The sequence below is a fragment of the Leguminivora glycinivorella genome, chromosome 25, assembly GCF_023078275.1.
Source record: "Leguminivora glycinivorella isolate SPB_JAAS2020 chromosome 25, LegGlyc_1.1, whole genome shotgun sequence".
Lineage (NCBI taxonomy): Eukaryota > Metazoa > Arthropoda > Insecta > Lepidoptera > Tortricidae > Leguminivora > Leguminivora glycinivorella.
The window spans coordinates 5,698,661-5,724,480 of record NC_062995.1 but is presented as its reverse complement, the minus strand read 5'-3'; the positions used below and the strand labels follow the sequence as shown (position 1 = coordinate 5,724,480).

Genomic DNA, 25,820 nt, shown 5'->3' with positions numbered 1-25,820 from the left:
CAATTCTTCTTAATGTATCTCCTTCTCGACCTTCATTACTGTTGACTCTTCTGACCTGATTTTCTTCCTGCCTGTTTATTTGATCTTCATTTTGTGTTGTGCCTTCCCTAACTGTCTCTTCAGTTTCTTCGTTGATTGTCCAAAGACCTCTAATACTTTCATCATTTTCTTCATTTGTATATATACCTTGCTCATCTTCATTTATTCTTACATCCCTCGCTCTTACAATTGTTTTTGTTTCATCCACCCATATTTTGTAACCATTCCTGATATAGCCAATCAGGATTCCCTTTTTGCATCTGACATCTAGCTTTCGTACACCAGAGTTTATTTTATAAAAAGTTGTTGAACCAAAACGTCTTACATGTGATACATCAGGTTTGATGCCAAACCACATCTCTGCTGGAGTTTTGTCTTTGCCTTCGGTAGGACTTCTATTGATTAAGAAACTTGCAGTTATAAGAGCTTCACCCCATAGATAATTTGGAACTCGACCATCGAATATTAATGCTCTCGTTCGTTCTAACAAGGTTCTATTTAATCGCTCTGCTTTTCCATTTAATTGAGGAGTGTAGGGTATTGTTAGATCCATAATTATGCCCTTAGAGCTGCACCAAGACATTAGGTTATTGTTCGAGTATTCTTTTCCGTTGTCGCATCTGATTTTCTTAACTTTTGTATTGAAATGGTTCTCCGCTAAAGTCACAAACTGTTTTATTTTATCAAAGGCTTCACTTTTAAAAGTAATTAAGTAGACAACACAAAAATGTGTAAAGTCATCCAAAAAAGTAATAAAATATTTTTTATTATCCCAAGTGGGAATTTCTATCGGACCGCAAATGTCCGTATGGATAATTTCTAAAGGAAATTTTGCTTTAATTCTATTATTTTTGAAAGGTTTTCTAGTCATTTTTGCTTTAATGCATATTTCACAAAAGTTTTCTTTATGTTCCCCCCAATTTTGATACCGTTCACCAGTTTAGCTAGACGCGGCACATCCGATACGTGACCTAGCCGACGATGCCAAATATCGGCGTTCTCAGAAAGCAAAACCTCGCGAACAGTGTTAGCAGAAAATTCTGTTTCATAAAGACCGTTTCTAGTTTTATATCCCGTAAGAATAATGCGATTATATTTCTTTACAGTTACCTTGTTTCCAACGAAGAGTACAGAAGCTGCATGATCAGTGATTGAACTTACAGATATCAGGTTTCTAGAAATTGCAGGAACATGTAGTACATCTTCCAGTTCAAAACCATTTGTTTTTACTGTACCTATGGCTTGTGCGACGAGGTTCTCTGCATTAGCACATCTTATTTCTACATTTACATTTTCTGTGGAGTTAATGACATCATTATTAGGCGTCATCCATATATTACGTCACAGTGTAAGGGGGGGGGGGGGGGGGGGGGGGGTCATACTAAATGTGACAATCCCTGTTAAAGGGATACAAAAAAGCGTGACATAGGAGGGGGGAGGGGTCCAAAAACCTGAAATTTGGTGTGACGTAATATGTGGATGATCCCTTATAGAACATGTGAGAGGATGCACCCGAATCAATAATGGCTCTAATACTAGTTGTATGCTTCAGTTGTTCACTCACCAGACTAAAAGTGCGACAAAATTTTTCAATGTGTCCCTTCCTGTTACATTTCCTACATACCTTTGTAGAAAAACATTCACTGGAAGTGTGGCCACTTTTATTGCATATTGTGCATTTTTTATTATTACAGAATCTCGCAATATGCCCTCGTTGGTTGCAATTAAAACAAATTCTTTCATTGCTTTTCATTGCTTCCTCTGTTTGGTTATTTATATCTGAATTGACTACTATTGAATAATTATTTTCAACAAGCTTAAGTTCTTTTTGAATTCGTTCGATCAAAGTATGTATGGTTTGGTCAGACTTCGGAGTTACCTCCCATACAGTCCTGAAGTAATTTAATGTTGAAGGTAAAATGGTCAAAATCTTTTGTATAAGCATGTCATCATTTATTTTATTTGCGGTAGATTCTAGTTCAAAACACATATTTTGCAATTTGCTAATATCTTGAAGTATATCTCCAGTAAATTTGTAGTTATAAAATTCTATAACTCTGAGGTGACCGTCTTTTTCCACTTTGTAATTGAAGACAATATCTAATTTTTCAAAAATATCCTTTGTGGTTGAGCAATTAATCACATAATGTAAAATATTTTCATCTATTGAATTTAAAATATAGTATTTAGCTTTTGCGTCTTTACCTTTATCATCGGCTCCAATTCCTTTTGCATCCAGAAATAATTTAGCTAGTTTTCTCCAATTAGAATAATTCGTATTTAATTTCAAAGTCTTTATGTTGTCCTTGCTGTCCATGATGTAGTTTACTTACGGTTTTTCTTTAACTATGATGTTACTCTCGTTGCTAAGGTTATGTTGTCAACAACTGTGGTTGCTAACGTTATTCTCGCCGTACGAAAGCTGACTAAATAATGCTGAAAAAATACAAACACTTCCTAGCTTTAAACACAATGTTCCTTAATGTTGCGTATGGGCCATAACCTGTGGGAATTCCCACAGGAGGTCCTTGGAACAATAGGAAGGCACTTTGGATTATCCGAACGTTATTTATTTATAATTTATTAATATATATTTACACAAACATGTTTACATCATGAGTCCTGTCAAAAGAGTATCGTTTGAAAACTCAAAAGTCTGCACATAGACAACTGAGATTCCAAACTTAAAGTTGGTCAAGCATGAGTCGATTGCATATTCAACCTTCACAATAACAGTTTACTCTTAAAGGTCACAAGAAAACGCTAACCCAACTTATTTTAAATTATATTATAAGACATTCTTACACAGATTGACTGAGGCCCACGGTAAGCTCAAGAAGGCTTGTGTTGTGGGTACTCAGACAACGATATATATAATATATATATACTTATATACATAGAAAACATCCATGACTCAGGAACAAATATCTGTGCTCATCACACAAATAAATGCCCTTACCGGGATTCGAACCCGGGACCGCGGCGCAGCAGGCAGGGTCACTACCGACTGCGCCAGACTGGTCGTCGTTGCAAATACAACGTTGATCTTTCTTTTATGCGGGGGCTTCGCCCCCCGAGCCCCCCTTTGTTTGCTCTTAAAGGTCACAAGAAAACGCTAACCCAACTTATCTTAAATACTACGTTGATCTTTCTTTCATGCGGGGGGCTTCGCCCCCCGAGTCCCCCTTTGTTTGCTCTTAAAGGTCACACGAAAACGCTAACCCAACTTATTCTAAATACTACGTTGATCTTTCTTTCATGCGGGGGCTTCGCCCCCCGAGCCCCCCTTTTCTTTACTCTTAAGGATCACAAGAAAACCTTAACCCAACTTATTTTAAATACAACGTTAATCTTTCTTTTATGCGGGGGCTTCGCCCCCGAGCCCCCCTTTGTTTGCTCTGAAAGGTCACAAGAAAACGCTAACCCAACTTATTTTAAATACTACGTTAATCTTTCTTTTATGCGGGGGGCTTCGCCCCCCGAGCCCCCCTTTTCGTTACTCTTAAGGGTAACAAGAAAACCCTAACCCAACTTATTTTAAATACAACGTTTATCTTTCTTTTAGGCGGGGGGCTTCGTCCCCCAAGCCCCCCTTTGTTTGCTCTTAAAGGTCACAAGAAAACGCTAACCCAACTTATCTTAAATACTACGTTGATCTTTCTTTCATGCGGGGGGCTTCGCCCCCCGAGCCCCCCTTTGTTTGCTCTTAAAGGTCACAAGAAAACGCTAACCCAACTTATTCTAAATACTACGTTGACCTTTCTTTCATGCGGGGGGCTTCGCCCCCCGAGCCCCCCTTTTCTTTACTCTTAAGGATCTCAAGAAAACCTTAACCCAACTTATTTTAAATACAACGTTGATCTTTCTTTTATGAGGGGGCTTCGCCCCCGAGCCCCCCTTTGTTTGCTCTGAAAGGTCACAAGAAAACGCTAACCCAACTTATTTTAAATACTACGTTAATCTTTCTTTTATGCGGGGGCTTCGCCCCCCGAGCTTCCTTTTCGTTACTCTTAAGGGTAACAAGAAAACCCTAACCCAACTTATTTTAAATACAACGTTTATCTTTCTTTTATGCGGGGGGCTTCGCCCCCCGAGCCCCCCTTTGTTTGCTCTTAAAGGTCACAAGAAAACGCTAACCCAACTTATTTTAAATACTACGTTGATCTTTCTTTTATGCTTCCCCCCTCGAGCCCCCCCCCCTTTTTTTCTGTTCTTATCTTCCGGCACCATCATCAGGCCTTGAAACCTAATCGTAGTCATAGTTCATTACAAGACTTTTCTAAGAAGCCCAAAAACAGCTATGATACGATGTTCCATCATGTAGTTCCAGTTGATATCTTCCGGCTCAATCATCAGACCTTGAAACCTAATCGTAGTCAAAGTTCATTACAAGGCTTTTCCAAGAAACCCAAAAACAGCTATAATACGATGATCCTTCATGTAGTTCCAGTTGATATCTTCCGGCTCCATCATCAGACCTTGAAACCTAATCGTAGTCAAAGTTCATTACAAGACTTTTCCAAGAAACCCAAAAACAGCTATGATACGATGATCCTTCATGTAGTTCCAGTTGATATCTTCCGGCTCCATCATCAGACCTTGAAACCTAATCGTACTCAAAGTTCATTACAAGACTTTTCCAAGAAACCCAAAAACAGCTATGATACGATGATCCTTCATGTAGTTCCAGCTGATATCTTCCGGCTCCATCATCAGACCTTGAAACCTAATCGTAGTCAAAGTTCATTGCAAGACTTTTCCAAGAAACCCAAAAACAGCTATGATACGATGATCCTTCATGTAGTTCCAGTTGATATCTTCCGGCTCCATCATCAGACCTTGAAACCTAATCGTAGTCAAAGTTCATTGCAAGACTTTTCCAAGAAACCCAAAAACAGCTATGATACGATGATCCTTCATGTAGTTCCAGTTCATATCTTCCGGCTCCATCATCAGACCTTGAAACCTAATCGTAGTCAAAGTTCATTACAAGACTTTTCTAAGAAACCCAAAAACAGCTATGATACGATGTTCCATCATGTAGTTCCAGTTCATATCTTCCGGCTCCATCATCAGATCAGTTCAACAGTACCATATTATTGTATTGTCATCAGAACTACATACAGCTGCCAATTTTCATTACGCTACGATCCTTGGAAGATGGTTAAATTAGCCTCCGCAGATTCCATTACATAGTTAGTTACATACACGACGACCTAATAAAAGCGTGTTAAAAATTGTTATGCGATGTGTATTAAGATATTTAATCATTTATCAGAGCCGTTAAGAGTGTAAGAAATCAGGTGTTGAAGTAAACTCCAGAACTTTTATGTAAACAATAGGTTTTTATTTATGATGTAAAAAAATAATCACAGCACTTGGATTACATTCTATGGTTTTACAATATTATAATTAAAATAATGAACTTGTTAACTATTCGACAGCTCAAGCGCAAAAGACCCCGACGCGTAGTTGTTCAGGCCTTTTATGCCTGTTGAAATGGCGCCACTTTGATCGGACATGACGTCACAGTCAGTTGATTTTTACCTGGCAAAATGGCGCCACCTCGCTCGGCATGTGACGTCATGATTACCCGTTTTAATGAAACACGTGTTCTTGTAGTTTGTTAGTCAGTACACTTTCTATTTACGAGAACACGTGTTCCGCAGTTGAAATTAATATTATACAAAATTATTTCTTACATTCGGCCTTTCCTGACAAAAAGTTTGTCCCAAACTTAGATACAAATACTTAACAAATTCATCAACACATATCATATTCAAAGATTACAAATTTAATTACATGATAAGTAAACACATTCAAGAAGTACTTAACAAGTTCATCAATACACAAATCATATTCAATTTTACAATTTAGATTACATAATAATTGGAATCATATCATTTATGTACATATCATTGGTCTCTTCTCTCTTTTTTTTTAATATAATCTCTCTCAATCATTATTATTTATTTTATTGCATCGTCACTATCAACCATATGATTCATTTTGCTTTACTGCTATACTGCCATACTACCATACTACCATACTACCATACTACCGTACTACCTTTACTACCTTACTACCATACTACCATACTAACCATACTACCAGTATTCATTATTCAAGATATTTATTTATAAATATTTAGCTAATCATAATAGAATACTCTGAGATAAGAAATTAACTATGAGAAATCGGTTAGCTTTGATAATCCAATCTTTTCTCATTTTAGCCTTTATAATTCAAATACATATTTCAATAAATATGACATCTCAAACAAAATCATATCACTGAACAACACAAATCATAAATTATTTTCATTACTAACAATCATAACTGAACCATAATCTCTTTCTATTTTTTATTCGATCGTGCACCAAGAACTCATTAATGTTTGGTATCATCATTCTCGGAGTCTGAGCTACTTGTATCGTCATTACCATTATCATTCATTCGCGTATTTATCCAGGGCTTAATACGATCAGCTGCCCATACACTACAATAGTTTCTCTGTGTAATATTAGTCCCTATAATACTAGCTATTTCATATCTATCATTATCGAGAACTTTTGTAATTCTAAACGGTCCTGTAAATCTGGGCAATAATTTCTTACTCTGACCTTCATTACTTGGAATTGGTTTTAGTATTTTTACGAGATCACCTACTTGATATGTTCTAGCCTTTATTTTATGACCGTCATACCGCATCTTTTGAGCCGCTTGATCTTTTTCAATGTGCAAACTTATCTCTGCCCTAATATCATCTATAATACCAACTTGTCGTGTCTCTTGCAATATCTCTGCAAAAGCATTATCACCTTTACTCAACATTCTAACTCCGAACATTGCTTCGGAAGGTGTTTTGGCTATCCCTTTATTCATGGTATTATTCAACCCCCACTGTACCTTCCCTAAAACGGTGTCCCAATAGCGTTCACCTAATTTATCTGCATACGCTGTCAGAGAGTCAAGTATTGTCCGATTATATCGTTCTACTTGGCCATTAGCCCTAGGTGTACATACGGCATTAAGTATGTGTTTAATTTTTGACCGTTCACAATAATTTTTGAATTCTTTCGAAGTAAAAGATGTACCTCGATCAGAGATCAATCTATTGGGATAGCCAAACGTCGTGAAAATGTCTTCCAAAGCTCGAATCGTTAAGTTAGATTTAAGATTGCGAAGTGGTTTGAGAAAGCAAAATTTTGTAAACGCGTCTACACATACCAGGAGATACGATTGACTCTTTGCGCTCTTTACAAAAGGCCCTAAATGATCTATATGTATGGTATCGAAGGGCCTGTCAACCTTATGGATCGGATGTAATAGACCCTCCTTTGGTCCTGTTGGCTCTTTACTATAAGCACATTCAATGCAAGCCCGGACATACTTGGTTATAAAACGTCTCATTTTAGGGAACCAAAAGTCTTGCTTTATTTTCTCCAAGGTTTTATCAACACTGAAATGACCAATGTCGTCATGATTAATCTTACAAAGATGGAACCTTGCACTTTTAGGAACTACCCATTTTAACTCACTTCCTACTTTTCTAAATAGCCTATTATCTTTTACCAAATAATTATCTTTTATTTCAGAATATTCTTTATCTTCGAGGACTTTGCGTATACGCTGAATTTCACTGTCATTTAACTGTAGACTTAGAAGCCAATCTTCTTGGGTAATTCTCAAAATTGAAGGTATAGGGTCTTGAATCGGTTTTGGTCCACAAGGCTGAGGGTTCCTACTAAGCGCATCGACATGAGACATGGTATGTCCTGGTTTGTATTGAATATCGAAATCGAACTCCTGCATTGCTATCCACCACCGCGCTACACGAGGGATAAGATCTCTTTTAGCAAACGTTGCTCTTAACGCGCTACAATCAGTAACAAGAGTGAATTTTAAGCCTACTAAATATACTCTGAATTTTTGTAATGAACAGATAGCGGCCAAGGTCTCAAGTTCATATGCATGGTAGTTTTGTTCTTCTAAGGTTGTTTTGCGGCTAAAATAGGCTACGGGTCGAAGACTACCCGTTGTATAGTCTCTTTGCATTAAAATACCTCCTAAGCCGTATTTGCTAGCGTCCGTATGCACCTGCGTTTCGCTATATGGATTATAAATACCTAAAAGGGGTCGTTGCGTAAGTAACTCTTTAAGTTGGTGAAAGGCTTGTTCTTGTTGTTCTGTCCAACACCATGAATAGTCTTTTCTAGTTAAATCGGTAAGTGGTCTAGCTATGACTGCAAATCCTTTGATAAACTTTCGAAAGTAACTTGCTAGACCAATGAACTGTCTCACTTCATGCACGTTTCGCGGTGTTGGGAAACTTGCAACGGCAGCAATCTTATCTTTTCCCGGTTTAATTCCTTTCTCACTTATTTCATAACCCAAATATTCTAATTCTTCTTGAAGAAAATTGCACTTTTGTAAATTTAATGTTAGTCCTGCATTTAATAGTAGTTTAAACGTGTTTTCCAATCTTACTATTTGTTCAGTAAAGTCTTTTCCAGGTATAAGTATGTCATCCATATAAGCAAGTGAGGAATTAAATCGGGAATTGCCTAATATTTTGTTAATAGTGCGTTGAAACACGGCCGGTGAATTAGCTAGCCCAAATGGCATTTTTTAAAATTGATATAACCCATCGGGCGTTACAAACGATGTGTACGGTCTACAATCTTCCCGTATAGGTATTTGGTAATAACCACTCGCGAGATCTAAACTTGAATAATATTTATTCCCGTTTAACATGTCCAACTGATCTTCAATCCTAGGCATGGGATAGTGATCTTTTACAGTTTTTTGGTTCAATGCTCTAAAATCTACACAAAGTCTTCTGCCACCATTTTTCTTTGAAACTAATAAGATAGGGCTCGCGTATGGGGAGTTAGATTCTTCAACTATGTCATTCTCAATAAGTTCCGCGACCATATCCCTAACTGTCTGTCTCTCTGTATGACTCAATCTATAGGGTCGGTAAACAACTGGAGTTTGATCTTTAAGCTCGATAACCATCTCTGAAGCATCTGTACACCCTAATTCTGACAAATTTTGTGCAAAACATGGCCTGTATTTATTGATCAAGTCTAGTAAAATCTCTGATTGGTCATCAGATAGATTTGGATTCATCTTAATATCATCTTTAGTGAATGGAGTAAGAGTAGACTGATCAGTTACTCTATTGCAAGAAACCAATTTAGATTCGTCTAAAGATTCCATAACAGAGACCGTATGTGCTCGCACAAACAAAGATCCTGCCTTCAATGTAATAGGTTTCATAGATTGATTACATACTGCAACCTTACAGTCTCCATTATGTAAGCTATAGACTCCTCCCACGATACTGTAGTCCATGTCTTTCTGAGATCGTGAACTGTCATTAATCAAAATGTCACAATTTGTTTGCCCGCTACTCTTACAGTCCACGAATTCAAACGAGTCTATCTTAGTGTCAGTTACGATCCTAAGAACTACTTTGTCATTATTAGGTTCAACATTATTTGCCAAAGTAGCCCAATCAATTGCATTATTTGTGTCACACTTAAGTATGTCTAGTCGGTCGTGTGTCTTTACTGCCAAAAGGTCGGGTCGCTCTGTAAAATCCTGACCTACTAAAATCTCCTCAGATATTACAGTAGAGTCTACTATGTAAGCGTCTACATCAGCTGTGACTTCACCTAACGTTAAACTGAATTTTACACGCCCTAATGGTGTATACGCGTTCGGTCCAAATCGTATGTTGCCTAAATCAGTATTTACTTCGGATTTTGGTAAGGAGTATTTATTTACAACATCTTGTCTGATCAAAGTACAATCGCTTCCAAAATCAACAAAACTCTTTAACTCAATATTTTCGTTTATAAACACGGGTTTATAAAATTTTAAATCAGGCCTTCGGCTTTGCGCAAACATTGTCTTCTTTTCCGTATTTTTCATTGTATTTGTTTTGTTCCGGTAACAATCGCTAGACTTATGGCCCATTAGATTACAATTATCACACTTAGCAATTGGCTTGGGACATTTGGTTGAAATATGTCCTTTTTCTTTACAATTAAAGCATGAAATCTCTGTTTTGTTAGGATTTTTGCAATTAATAGCGCGATGCCCTGATTTGTTGCATTTAAAACAGACTATGTCATTGGAAGCGGTTGTATTCTGACGTTTAGACGTTCTCAAACTAGTTTCTTTACAGAAATCCTTTAGAAATTTTAATAAATCCTCTGGATCCGTTAAACGGGCTGCCATAGCACTCGAACGCATGATTTTATCGTCTATAGCATAAACTAAGCAATCTACAGCTTGTTTACCTTTAATACCGCACGCGTTAAGTAAAATCATCTTGTCATAATAATATTCGTCAACCGATTCTCCGTGTTTTAATGACCTATCTAACATCTCCATTAACAAAGCCGCGTAATTTGTTTCTGAAGGAAACGCCCTAGTCAATCGTTCTTGCCATTCTGACCACGTCATTAGAATAGATTGCAACCCTTCGTACCACTTTTTAGCATAACCGGCTAGTTTAGGTAACGCGAAATGAGAAGTTTGTTCGTCCGTCCAATTATAAATTTTAGCACACTCATTTACTTTAGCTATCCAATTTTCAATTTTTTGGTTCTTTTGTGCAGGATCGAAATTTGGTATTATATTTTTATCATATGACATTTTATGTGTGTTATACTTTAGCAAATTTTGAAAAAACATTGCAACATCAGTCAAACTAGAAGGTAATATCGGTACCTCGTCTCTCTCTCGCGAAGCTGCTGTGGTAGTCTCTGGTCTCTCGTGAGGCTGCTCCGCCGCTCGCTCAACATGTCGCTGTGTAGACCTCGCATCAGCTTCGTCTGCCAGCTCAGCATCCCTCATTCTCTTCACGGGTTCCGTGTTCAACTCTCGCTGAAATTCACAAAATAAAGGTCTTACTACCTTATAGTCATAAACATTCACAAGTCAAATACGTAAACACCTCGAAATTGTTTTTCAACAAACAAGGAATCAAGAATTTATTGCATCTAACCGTTTTGTTCTCGAAATGAAACCCAACGAACCAAAAATAGTTTTTTTTTTTTTTTATTACGTGAAGCGTATTATTATTAACCTGAATTTAGCACGAGTTAAAATCTCCAAATATTTTCAGTCGAAAGAAATAACAACAACAAACAAACAAAACAACAAAAAAAAAAAATGTTACTCGCCTCTGATATTTCTCGAGCTGGTGTGTAACTCTGTCGCTTACGATTGGAAGAACGCGGAGACCGTTCTTGAACAGAGTTCTCTTGACGTTCCAACCGCCGTCGCTTCGATGGCGACCTGCGCTGCGTCGATCGCGACCTCCGCTTGCCACCGTGGTAACTTGTCGTAGATTCCGTAGATTGCCCTCTGCTACTAGAACCACGGTCCCGCCTTTTTGTTTTTCGCCTGCTTGTATCGTCTTTATAGTGTGAACGTCGCTCCCTCGAGCGAGACTTCCGGTTTGATTTGTTTTTACTTTTTCCCGTCATGTTTCGTGTGTGATCTTCATGTAAGTACTTATCCCAACTTCTGATGTAAGAAATCAGGTGTTGAAGTAAACTCCAGAACTTTTATGTAAACAATAGGTTTTTATTTATGATGTAAAAAAATAATCACAGCACTTGGATTACATTCTATGGTTTTACAATATTATAATTAAAATAATGAACTTGTTAACTATTCGACAGCTCAAGCGCAAAAGACCCCGACGCGTAGTTGTTCAGGCCTTTTATGCCTGTTGAAATGGCGCCACTTTGATCGGACATGACGTCACAGTCAGTTGATTTTTACCTGGCAAAATGGCGCCACCTCGCTCGGCATGTGACGTCATGATTACCCGTTTTAATGAAACACGTGTTCTTGTAGTTTGTTAGTCAGTACACTTTCTATTTACGAGAACACGTGTTCCGCAGTTGAAATTAATATTATACAAAATTATTTCTTACAATAAGAGGTACTCATTTTGGTTTGTTCTATGTATCTTCGAGGTAGTGGATGGATGCCATGCATTTTTACCCACTAGTTTTAAAACATAAAAAGGTTTCCGAGCCTGTAGGTAAAAAATAAAATACCATGTCCGACGATAATCAATTATCTGTCACGCTATGGCAAGTATGTCATAAATATCTATATAATTTTCGAATAATATTATTGCTGCTTCGAAATAAAAAAAATATTTCTAATTAAAGGTCTACAGACCTTTTGATCTGTCGAAATCACAGAAAAAGTTGGTATATTGATTAGCCGATCAAATTGCCAATTTCATTGTCCCGTCTGGGTGCACCTTAAATCTACGATGTAATCATAATTTTAATATCGATAAGAACGACACTGGCCAAACTGTGGCAACATTACACTAAGACGAATCGAGCCGAGTTGAATCGAGTTGTCATACATTTTGAATGCGATTCGACGCGTCGCCAATGAACGCAGCAGAAAACGAAGGAGTCTCGACTCTGCGAATTGGTTTGTTAAGTTGGTAGCAATGTATTTACTGAACTGTAACAGCTATATCGTGCTACTGCTACTAAATGTTTTCAGGGTATAGACTAGATAGACTTGTCCTGACATCTTTTATGTAGGGTTTTAAAGTTCTATGCACGACCTTGTAACTCACGAATAACAGTACGGGAGTAGAAAAAAGTAAAAATCATAGATAAGGTCTTTCTCAATGCACTTTTATGATTACTACAGCTTTCCTGCATATGTTTAATATCTCTTATCACATTTTAAGCGCACCGTTTTTCCTTTTGGAGACAACATGAGCTATCTAAATCCATACTATTATATAAATGGGAAAGTGTGTGTGTCTGTTTGTTTGTCCGTCTTTCACGGCAAAACGGAGCGACGAATTGACGTGATTTTCAAGTGGAGATAGTTGAAGGGATGGAGAGTGACATAGGCTACTTTTTGTCTCTTTCTAACGCGAGCGAAGCCGCGGGCAAAAGCTAATATAGCAATAACGTTTAGGTATGTCCGTTCGTCTATTTTCTTGACAGCACTAATAGCTTATGACAGCTCACTAATGCCCGCCCTACTTTATGCGAGATTGAGATATGGCTCGATTCGACGTGTTTTATGATAGCTCGTGACATGGAACGTCTATTGTTTTTAACCCCCGACGCAAAAACGACGGGATGTTATAAGTTTGAAGTGTCTGTCTGTGGCATCGTAGCTCCCGAACGGACGAACCGATTTAGATTTAGTTTTTTTTTGTCTGAAAGCAGTTGAGTGAGTTAGTCGGGAGTGTTCTTAGCCATGTTTCATGAAAATCGGTCTAAATCGAGGTCAAATCAAAGTTTAGTCCGTCAGCCTATGCGATTGGGACGTACAACACATGATCGAAAAAAAAAATAGTAGTAGTACAGTACAGAAATGGTTTGACGACCGGTCTGGCTCAGTCGGTAGTGACCCTGCCTGCTAAGCCGCGGTCCTGGGTTAGAATCCCGGTAAGGGCATTTATTTGTGTGATGGACACAGATATTTGTTCCTAAGTCATGGATGTTTTCTATGTATATAAGTATCTATTTAAGTATGTATGTCGTCGCTTACCACCCATAGTATAAGCTTTGCTTAGTTTGGGGCTAAGTTGATCAGTTGTTAAGACCTAGATCTTAACAAGGGTGGACAAATAGGTAGAAAGCGATGCCTGCCTATTTTCCGACGCTTGATACGCCACCTGGGCAAAACATCTAGAACTAACACAAATCATTAATTAGTTATGGACCAAATAGATGTCGCTATATTACTAGGGAGTAAAAGTGACATCTACCGAAAAGCATATGTATTTAATTAAGTAATCAATAGCTTAGCCTTAAGTTTAGTTCATAGTTATGCCGAGTGCGGCGCTGTTCAGTAGCTAACTAGCTATATAAGAAGCACGGAAGTATAAGAAGTATTGTACATAGGGACACTCTTTCTTTCTTTCTCACTCAAATTTTCGACAGCCTCACAATAAACATTAGTATTAAAATCATCCTTGCATTTCTCTTAATTGGCCGCCATTTTGTTTCCATCATGGACATCTGTGTAAGGTGTAAAATATTATTTATTTATTTATTTATTTATTATCCCTTAAACTCTACATTATCCCAAAGTTTCATTCTTGAGAAAAAGGGGAGGTCTGGCGGCTCTGGGCTCTTAGAAAATAGTAGGTACTAATGAAATTCTGCAACATGGCGGGTAGTTATATATTCGTCAGGCTTTACTTATCTACAGACTAGAGATGCAACGAATAGTTGTTTAGCCGGATACCGGATACCGAATATTTGGCCCAACCATCGGCCGAATATTCGGTATCCGGCCCGGCCTACAATACCTACAATTTAAGCAGGGAGCGGGCCGCGGGCCCGTCGCGTCGTGCAGGTTTTGACTTGTTTCGTAGTGAACTTCGCGCGGAGTCCGTTTCTGTTTAAATGTTTATTTTTTTAATAATAAATGATTATAAGTATTATAACCGTAACTGTTTTATTTCACGTTTAATTTGTCTGTCTACCCTAAAATCATTCAATCAAAAATGGCACATCCGGTATCCGGCCGGATAGTACGTCACTATCCGGTATCCAGCCGAATATTAAAATAACGGCCGAGGGACCTTCAAATCAAGAGTGATAGTGAATAGGCATCTTCTGGGCAAGCTCACTCCATCGTAGGCCACGTGTTTGCCTTTGGCTAGGCTGTGGCTAAGTGCGTTTTCACATTATCCGATCCGATATCGGAAGTCGGAAGGATTTCAAAGGAAAAAAATCAAAGATGGCGGCATAAATATATGGGATATCGGTCCGACATCCGATATCGGATCGGATAATGTGAAAACGCACGAGTAAGCCCATTTATAAAATAAAAAAAATAGGCCGGATACCGAACACTAACCGAATATTCGGTGCATCCACAACAGACCCTGAATTTCTTCATCATTGTCCCCAGGTTCTGCCCATCAGTGTTCATCTACCTCGGCCTGGTGGTGCCTGCCATCTGGCTGCTAGAGCTCCACAAGGTGGACGTCAGGCTCAACAAGAAACTATCGGCTTCCAACGACAATGATACTGTGGTGAGCATCATCCTCCTTGCGTTATCCCGCCATTTGCCACGGCTTATGAGAGCTTGTGGTCCGCTTTTCACAACTAATCTCAAGATATAGAATAGCATATAAATAGTCATATTAAATTATACTCACAAGATATATAAATAGTCCTATTAAATTATTTATTTGTTCATTCATTCCTTGTCTCCAGACAATAGGCCTGGGCGTGGCAGCGAAGATCCCAACTGACATGTGGGTGACGCTGATTGAGCAGTTCTTAATGCTGACCCTCATCGTTGGCCGCTGGCTGCTCCCCAAGGGAGATCTGACGAGGGATCAGCTCAGTCAACTACTTCTAGTCTATATTGGTAAGATTAAGATCCTGCTAAAGGGATATTGACAGAATTTTCATCTTCATCATCATATCAGCCATAGGACGTTGCTGAACATAGACCTCCCCTTTGGACCTTCGCTTGCTAGTCCGTGATCTCCACTCGAGCACTTTTTGACCACACGGGCACTCTTTTCACTCTTCTGTAGTGGCACAACAAATCCAGTCTGCGTTTTGATCGCCACGTAGCGTCCACAATTGTCACTTCGTCTAGGCCCACAAGATAGATGTGAAATGGCTGGCCAGGGTACGTAGTCGAATGGCACGAACGCTCACGAAATGCCCACGAAACGAAACGCTCGTAGATATCTATCTCTATCGCTCTTACGTATTGGCGCGACAGAGCCAGACTACCTTTCGCTGCGTTTCGTTTTCGTTTCGCGTCGGAGAAATGCCATTCGGCTACGGCACCTGGCTGGCCATCACTTTTTTTAACCTGCGATGCAAAAACGACGGGGTGTTATAAAAAAATATAAGTAATTATATATGTTTGACGTGTCTGTCTATGGCATCGTAGCCCGAGTATTTTCAAAATGTAAATTTTGCATTTCCAACAGGAACAGCAGCGGACATCATAGAATTCTTCGACTCGTTCAAAGACGAGAAGGTAGCCACAGAGAAGGTGCTCGTCCTCCTGACCCTGGCTATCTGGTCGTGGTCTCTGGTTCAGTTCACGGTCGTCCTCACGGCGACCAAGAGCCGCAAGTCGCGAGGCACCGCAAATAGGTCCGACATGTACGTAATGGCACGCGGCCACGCAACACACACGAGCGCGGAGCGGAGGTTTTAAAAACAAATGTATTTAAAAAACTAGTCAAAAAAGCCGGTGAAGTTTAGCAGTCGAGGCTGTCTCACGCGTTTTGTTTAAAAAAGAACTCGTCTCTATTTAAAAAATCATAAAATCTTTACTCCGTCGCTCTAAGGCACTGGTCCCACCGCGAGCTAGTAAGCTATGAGCTATCGGCTATAAAAACGAACAAAAGATAGTCGCTCCCGTGTAAATAAAAGAGACACGGCGATGTTTATAGTTACTCGCCCAGCGGTGAACTATCAAAATCGCCGTGTCTCTTTTATTTGACGGGAGTGCTTATCTTTTGCTCGTTTTCGGACCAGTGCCCTAACAAGATGAAATTAACACAAAACACTTATTAATTTCATTCGTTCAATTATTCAAAGTCGTTCATGAATTTCAATTTACAATTATTTGGTAGTGTTGAATTTCATCTATTATGTAGCTTATTACAGCTAGCCAGTAAATACACACTTTATTCAATATTTGCCTTGACCTTCTCTCCGATTTTCACTTTAAACTTCTCGATTTGACGGACGTCTAAAGTAGGGATGTCACGAATGTCGCATGTCTCACATTCGCGAATGCGAATGCGAATATTCAGAATGCGAATGTGCGAATGCGGATGCGAATGCGAATGTCGCTGAATTTCATAAAAAAACCAAAATAAAAACCAAGCAATCACCAACAACCCGCTAGGTAAAAAATTAAAAATGCTTACTATTGGTCAAAATGCCGAGTACGAACTTCACGCCGTACAAATTTGACCTGTCTACGCATGCGCGAGTCGACACCGACAGTCGACAAGACTTGTCGACTGTCGGTCTCCAATTGCTACTCAGTAGCAATTGGAGCGGCCGGCGCGGGCGAGGAATAAGCTGCGACTTGCACACATTCGCATTCGCAAAACATTCGCATCGTTTGAAGCGAATGCGAATGTCAATGCAAATGTTTAAAAGAATGCGAATCTTTCGCATATGCGAATGCGAATGCAAATATTCGTAACATCCCTAGTCTAAAGACGTCGAAAGTTAGTTTTCATTTTAAAATTAGTTACATATTTTTAGTTTTAAAATTTGTTACCCATTACCCGTATACAGATGTAGTGCGAAAAGATTAATTTGCCTTCGTATTGTTACGGAAACGTACGAACGTGTCGAAACTGGCATGACAAATACGAACGTTTCATGAAAATACCTTACCATCAGGCGACCTGTCTGCTCGTTTGCCTCCTATCCCATAAAAAACCAGCCAAGTGCGAGTCGGACTCGCGCACCGAGGGTTCCGTACAAACCTTATGAGGAAATGGGTAGTAAGGTTAAAATTATTTAAAAAAAATATATTATGTGATGTAACTAAAAATTTATGGTTTTCGTAATTTTTCCTTTATCTATGCTATAAGACGTTGCTTCGTACCAAATTTCAAGATTCTGAGTTCACGGGAAGCACCCTGTAGGTTTTGATTCCCTTGCAAGTGTCGAAAATTTGCGGCATAAACGGCTGTATCTTTTGATTGCGTTGGCTTAGAAGTTTGATTTTTTCACAGCTTCAAGGGACAGTAGACCTGAGTAATTGATATAAATTTCAGCTTCATAGCTCCACGCGTTCCTGAGAAAAAGGGTCTTGACAGACGGACGGACGGACAGACGGACAACAAAGTGATCCTATAAGGGTTCCGTTTTTTCCTTTTGAGGTACGGAACCCTAAAAAAAAACGAAGGAAACCCTTTTCGCCCTAGATCTGTACTTGTTTCCGATCTAGGCTGTTTTGAAGTAGGTAGGTATCTTAAATCTAAGTATTTTATATTGAAAATATTTAAGCAAAAACATTTTCGAAATTATTTGCAAACAAGTAAGAATCGTAGAGAAGGTCTTTCACACTGCACTTTTATGATCACTACAGCTTTTTTTGCACATTTTTTTATATCTCTTATCACATTCTAAGTGCACTTTTTCTTTTTGGAAGGAAAGATGAATTTCTATATCTTTCTCTATCTAAACGTTTTATAAATAACATTACTTATTTGTATTTAGAACAGTAACTCTGTATTTGAAGATAATGGGTGCTGTCTACCTTAAGATAAGGTTACCTAGGTACTTTTAAATACTGTATATTAGAATATTCGATTGTTGTTTTGATGAACGGTTACTTAGTCTTCTTACCTAAAGTCATTATCATTGTTTCGATGGACTTAATTTGGTCGAGATCAACACACTTTACCGTTTATGCTTGTATGTGCTGCACTGGTGTAATGTTCGGGTTGTATCATGTTACATTACACCGAAATGTTACAAGTCAGTCGCCACCTAAAGAATTATAGGACAAGATCTGAAATACTCCAAGTAGACCCGTACCATCGAGATGGAACGGATTTCCGGCCGTTATCCGGCATCGGGACTATTACCTATTCAGTTACATTTAGTTATCCGGCCGAATACTGTAAAATTACGTAGTATTCGGCCGGATACCTGATAGTGTTTTAGTGCCTAATATAAGGAGAAAACATGAATAACTAAATATCAAGTTATCAACCAACAAATTAAACAATGACAAAGTTCAGTTTAATATAACAAATAATCCGAAAATATGCGATATCCGGCCAAACCACTATCCGTTGCTCTAATCGTGCCTCAATACGAGTATCATCCTCCTTGATGCGTTATCTCAGCATTCGCCACGGCTCACGGGAGTCTTCGGGCTCAAGCGGCGCAAGCGGACCCTCGTCCGCTTTGACAAATCCCAAGATTTTTGAAGAATTGTAGGGGGTAGGGCATAGCGAATGATATTCCACTTTGTGTGGTAGGGGGGTCACAGCACAGCGGATATCATCACGCTCGAATCTAGAGCAGAGCCCAACTGGGGAAGTACCTCCGCCTTACAGAAGACCGCAGCCAAATAGCACTAGACCCTACTCATAGTGTTGTGTTCCTGCCGGTGAGTAAGGCTGCCGGAGCTCAACGAGGGTGCGGTGTGCTGATGACGGGAGGACTTACGGAACTGACTTATTCCGTCTATTATCCTTTGAGTCGTCGGCAACCTGAACCCTCCTTGGAACTTGTGCACTCCTTTTTACTGTGTATTTAACGCAGCAAAAGGGAATGTACAAGTTTCTAATGGGGTGGCAACGCGCATGTGACACTCTTTGAGTTGGTTACCATAGGTTACGGTGACCGCTTTCCATCAGGCGGGCCGTACGTTTGTTTGCCACCGACGTAGTATTAAAAAAATTGTCTCAATACGAGTGTGTGCCTAATATTGTCTGTACAGGAACAGTAGAGCTTGCTGCTGCTCGATTGAAGTCTGCGCCATCATGATGAACATCGTCCTTCAGGACGCCCCGTTCCTGGCCTTCAGGCTGCTCATCATCGCTCACTATAAGATCATCAACTATATGAACATATTCTTCACCTGCAAAAATACTTTGGTAAATAGCATTTTCATCACATTCAGATTTAGCTTTTTTAGGGTTCAGTACCTCAAAAAGGAAAAACGGAACCCTTATAGGATTACTCGTGCGTCTGTCTGTCCGTCTGTCACAGCACAGCCAATTTTCTCCGAAACTACTGAACCAATTAACTTGAAATTTGGCACGCATATGTAAACTTGTGACCCAAAGACGGACATGTAATTTAAATGAAGAAAATTTAATTATATGGGCCACTTTTGGGGGGTGAAAGTGAAAATTAAAAATCAAAGTTTCTAAAACTACCTCTATATTGTGTTACATAATCAAATGGAAGAGGTTTTTATGAGTATTACAAAAATATTTTTTGTTAATAATTTTTAGTAAGGTAATTTTCAAGTTATATAAGAAAATAGACAAAAAATGACCATTCCCCCGCCCCCCCTTATCTCCGAAACTACTAAGCGTAAAAATTTCAAAAAATACACGAGATAGTTTTCAATCTATAGATTACAGGAAAACCTATTAGAAATCTACAGTAAAGCGTAAGTCGGACTTGAAAGAAAAAAAAATTACGAATTTCACTCACTGCCGCTGCAAGGAGTTACCAAATCTCTTGAAATTATGTGAGCGCGTTTGAATATTACATATAAACTCATTTCTGTTTGACTTAAGTTCCTACTAAAAAGGAGGCGCTTAAGCTTTTTTGTAGTGCACGGAACCCTTACTCCGTTTTCACATTATCCGATCCGATATCGGATGTCGGAAGGATTTCAATAGAAAAAATCCAAGATGGCGCCTGTAATGTATGGAATATCGGTCCGACATCCGATATCGGATCGGATAATGTGATAACGCACTTACAACGAGAGTATAACTCGCACTTGGCCGGTTTTTGTCTGAAAGCTGAGTTAGTCAGATGTTCTTAGCTATGTTTCAGGGAAATCGGTCCACTAAAATTTTATATTCGTTTTTAGGTTATTATAAGCAGGGTACAATCTAGTCATATTTTATTCGCTGACAGGTGATACTCCTACAAATCTATCGGCTATACGTCCTGCACTTGGAGACTGCAGACGACGGTGGCTCCGTCTACAGGAAGCCGAAGCATAAAGAACACAAGAAGAAAGAACACAAAAAACACAGGGACCATAGAGAACACAAGTAAAAAAAATCGAAAAAATTGACACGCTAAAAGGCTCAAAATTTTCATACATTTCGACTGTCATGATGCCACTCATTTTAATGGAACAGAAAATAGTATTTTATACAATCGTGATATAATACAAAGCTTTTCAGTCGAGTACCATGTTTAGGCCACGAAGCTTGCTGAGTGGTCTAATAGTACGGTACGAGAGTGAAAAGCTTAATTATATCACTATTGTATACAATACTTTTTCTATGAGTCATCATCTTCATCATCAATGGACGAAAAAAATCATCATTCAAGTTAAGATGAATGTTAATGGCGTCGTTCACCGTCGTATCAACATCGAATTACTTGACAATCAATTGTTTGTAATAACCGTCTCTGATTGGTCAATAACGAGAGAGATAAAAAAAACGTGTTTCAGATGCAGAACAATTTGCCAGGTAGAACTTGTATGAAGTTCTATTTTTGAAATTATTACAGTTAACTAAAAGTGAACTGTAATGAAATATTATACTTAGTTGACTAAGTGTCAAAGACTATTAGTTTAGTTTACACCATAGGCCGGCAACAGACAGTCTTAATTTTCATAATCTTAAAAAAAGTTTTGTATGTAAACTGACATTGACAGATCTGTCAGTGTCAGTTTGAACTGTCAGTTTGCATACAATTTTTTTTTAAGATTATGAATTTTTAAGACTGTCTGTGGCAAGCCTAAAGTCGACGAGTAGAAAAATTTGTTTCTCGCGATTTTAGCATTGGTTTCATAATAAAAGTTGTTCATTATGACCTCAGTCAGTATGCAAAGTTTGAATGGCCCTTTTCATTTCACCCCGAATAGCTAAAGACTGGATAGAGTTGAAGTTTCATCACTAAAAGTGTTCTGTTTCGCAGGAAACATCACAAATCGAAACACAATAAGCACGAAGGCGAGACGTCTATATCCGTCATCACCGACAAGCGGCAGGAGAGGATTGAGGGCGGCCGGATCCGGTGAGTGGACACCAACTTTAATTAGATAAAATATAAAATTTAAAAAAAAAACCCCGACATAGTGGACCGATTTTCATGAAACATGACTAAGAATACTCCCGATTAACTCAGCTTTCAAACAAAAGAAAACTAAATCTAAATCGGTTCATCCGTTTGGGAGCTACGAGGCCACAGACAAACACACACACAGACAGACAGACAGACACGTCAAACTTATAACGCCCCGTCGTTTTTGCGTCGGAGGTTAAAAATATGCTTATAGTTACTTAATTACTTATTATAAATGTTGATTCTGCTCACATTATTACACAAGAAAGTATGTATAGGAGAGAATAGATATACGAGTACATACTATTATAAATAGTTTTAATTTAACCATAAATTAAATATAACAAGATCACACCATCCCATACATTAAAATGCGACCGCCTAAGACCGCGCTTACACTCCGCCACACATAGATGGCGCCACAAAAAAATGTCTTGTAGCTTTCGATTATACTTGTAGATGGCGTTAAGTGTCACTTTTGACATAGATTTACGGCTCGGAATTGACGCTTAATGCCAACCTACAAATAATCGGTGGCAACAAGGCATTTTTTGTGGCGCCATCTATGTGTGGTGGAGTGTAAGCGCGTTTGTAGGCGGTCGCATTTTAATGTATGGGATGGTATGATCTTGTTATATTTAATTTATGATTTAACCAAAACCAAAACGGAGATGCTTCGCTCGCGCTAGAACGCAAAGATTGGCCTACGAAGTAACTACATATGTACTTCTGATAATATTATTATATGTAGTTTGTTACTTAGTTTTATTTAGCTGAGCATTTTTATTTTGCCATTTTTATTTTTTTAGGGAATTTTAGGTCAATTGTACTCAGAATCACGAGTACTTTCAATCTCACTGGGAGACAAAAAGTGTCCCAGAATTTACATACATTTTTGTTACTTTCCTCTTTTGTTACCCCACACAACATGTACGGGAAAATAAGAAAAAATCGTATGGGACAATTTTTTTGACTACTAGGATTGAAAAAGCTAGTGGTAGGTGACTGTTGAGTGTGATTAGCTTTATACGCTAAAAAAAATATTTCGTTCCAAAATAGGTACCCGACACTGTCCGGGGTTTGACCCTACGACCACTAGTCCAAATTGTCCAAAACTCGGCAGAATTAGTTTAAATATTATTTAATATCATAACATTTGAATTTTTTTGGATTTGGAAATTTTTATGTTTTTTCCACTCAGAATCGCGAGCTCTTTCAATCCTAATAGGAGAAAACAAGTGTCCCAAGGTCTTTTTCCATTCCGTTACCATTTTTTCATACATTTTGTATGGCGGTAACGGAATGGAAGGGTCAAAAAAATGTATGGAAATCTTGGGAAAATATTTTTCTCCTATCAGGATCGAAAGAGCTCTCGATTCAGAGTATGAATCGCGTAAAAAATACTCATGCTACAAAAAAAGTGGAGTGGACAACTTTGAAAAAAAAATGGCCCATTTAAATAACACTTCCAATAACTGCACTATCAAAACCATTTGCCAACTTATTTGGTCCATTTTCCTGTCAATCAAATCCCTTTTTCTGTAAGTTGGTATCCGCGAGCATCGCAATCTGTATGTATGTCGAAAGATGGGGTCGATACTCACCTTGACACCGCGTCCCGAGCGCTAGTGCTGTCCACATCGATATCGATAAGTTACGGTACTTTTACCAACTTAGACCCCTTTACATAATGATTTATTAAAAAATATTTTATCACAATTATTTATTTATTTATTTCAAATACGTTACATAGCATAGCAGTAAATACGAAAGCACTGTGTAACTAAAATACATAAAAGCACAAAAATACAAAAGTAAGAAAAAAAAACAATATATATATTCTATTTAGGCGACGACGTAACAACGTGGCTCCGTTGCGTCGTCTGACACGGCGTAGGGTTAATATAATACTTTTTACCACACCAACTGGTAAAGGCTTCCTTTGCTATTCGAAAACTGATAGCAAAATTGCATTTTATCCACAAGGGGGCAAAGTAATTTCATACAAATTAATTCGATGTCTTAATCTGGCTGGTAGATTTTACCTATAAATGATGATTTTGAATCATAAATATTGAATAAATTGATGGATTTGATTTATTTTGATGTTTTATAGTCAGTATTTTGTTCGTGTTGGTGTGGTGAAAATTTTTGTGTTTCACTCGGTGGCAAAGTTTGTTTAACCTTCGTGCTTTGATACCCTCGCAACGCTCAAGATTCCACTTTTTGAACCACTCGCAACGCTCAAGATTCCACTTTTGGATTCTTTCGCTTGCTAGGGTATCAATATTGGCAAGTGCGGTAACAACTTTGCCCCTTGTAAAATAAATAACTATTTTAATTACCATAACATGAATCCTAAGAAGTATAGCCATTTTTGAGGCCAACCAAAGAGGAAATAGTTTCACCGAGATTTTTTTTCGCGATGTTTTATAGACTTTATCGGCGTTAATAATTGCGTAAATGTTTTTTAAGGATGTTTCACTTCTTTCTCTCCTTCGTAAGATATTATGAGAACTAATAATATACTTTTAACAATAGGTTACAAGATTTCTTGTACGTTTGACCATGGCAATGAGAATAATAGGTAGATTTTTTTTAAATAATAATATAATACAATACAATACAATAAGACCGCCTGTTGTCTGCCTCTATTTATAATCATTTGTTTTGTCTCCACTGTATCTTTTGCTGAGGTGTGCCAATAAAGAGTATTCTATCTATCTATCTATCTACAATAGTTTATTGATAACGCCAAGTTACATGTCAGGTATAAACATTCGATTAAGATTGTTTAAAAATAAATTGGACATTAATGAAGTATTTGATTCACATATACCTACATAGTAATAATTGACTAGAAATTAATAAATAAATAAATATTGGGACATTCTTACACAGATTGACTGAGTCCCACGGTAAACTCAAGAAGGCTTGTGTTGCAGGTGTACTCAGACAACGATATATATAATATACAAATACTTATATATATACCTACATAGAAACATCCATGACTCAGGAACAGAATATCTGTGCTCATCACACAAATAAATGCCCTTACCGGTAATCGAACCCAGGACCGCGGCGTAGCAGGCAGGGTCACTATCGACTAGGCCAAACCGGTTCACTCTATGGTTTCATATGTATCAGCTCTGCCAGGCAAGTATGGTCGTGCGATAAATGATAAAACATCACTTACAAATAGTGCGATAGGGACGGCCAGATGTTTTATCATTTATCGCACGACCATACTTGCCTGGCAGGGTGACTCATAACCTATTGCTACGACATTAAATTATGTTTATATACAACAGTGCCTGCAAAAATTATAGCCAGTCAGCTGGTGACGAATGATATTATGATTATGCAATTGTATAACTATTGTTGCTGACGCCCTGAAGGCTACTAAATATGCATTGCAATCAATATGTGTTTATTTTCTTACATACTTATTTGTTGATCGTGTCTTAAGGTTCTATTTTATAACTTAGGTACTTACGCTGTTATCACAGAGAACCTCCTATAGAGTAGCAATAATGTATATTTTGTTCGCGATACGAGTCACCAGTGTTTGGGGTGCGAGGAACGGGCGGGGAATGTGTTAAGCGCGCTGTGATTGGCCGTTTCAAGGACGGCGGGCAGTCGCGCCAGATGAAAAGGGACAGAAGTATGACTGTCCCTCTACTGACGCGTAAGTGGCCAATGTAAGTTAACCTATGCCGGCTCTGAATAAATTATAAATATGACTTATTTGTGGAATGTAATGCAGTCTGTTTTTAAATTTGAGCTTCTTGTTACCTTTCCACACCATTTCACACTACATGTGGACATCTTTAAGGCATCAAAATACCCTTTTCCAATTTTTTAGTGCGAAAAACACGCGCTGCTTTCGGGTCTGTTACTTGGTCGATACTGATCGGGCACGGCGAGCGCCCGCGCTTATATCAGTGCAAATACTAGGAAGGC

The 25,820-nt window shown here is 38.4% G+C and overlaps 1 protein-coding gene across 1 annotated transcript in view; it reads left to right on the top strand.

Annotated features, from left to right (window-relative positions):
* LOC125239515 (transmembrane protein 26) overlaps positions 1–25,820 on the top strand; it is a 48,553-nt gene that overhangs the window by 10,057 nt on the left and 12,676 nt on the right. Inside the window, exons 2-7 of the mRNA XM_048147129.1 lie at positions 14,983–15,106; positions 15,291–15,447; positions 16,028–16,205; positions 19,528–19,684; positions 20,688–20,827; positions 21,708–21,806. Coding sequence (XP_048003086.1) covers positions 14,983–15,106; positions 15,291–15,447; positions 16,028–16,205; positions 19,528–19,684; positions 20,688–20,827; positions 21,708–21,806 — 855 coding nt within the window. The remainder of the gene's footprint in view (positions 1–14,982; positions 15,107–15,290; positions 15,448–16,027; positions 16,206–19,527; positions 19,685–20,687; positions 20,828–21,707; positions 21,807–25,820) is intronic.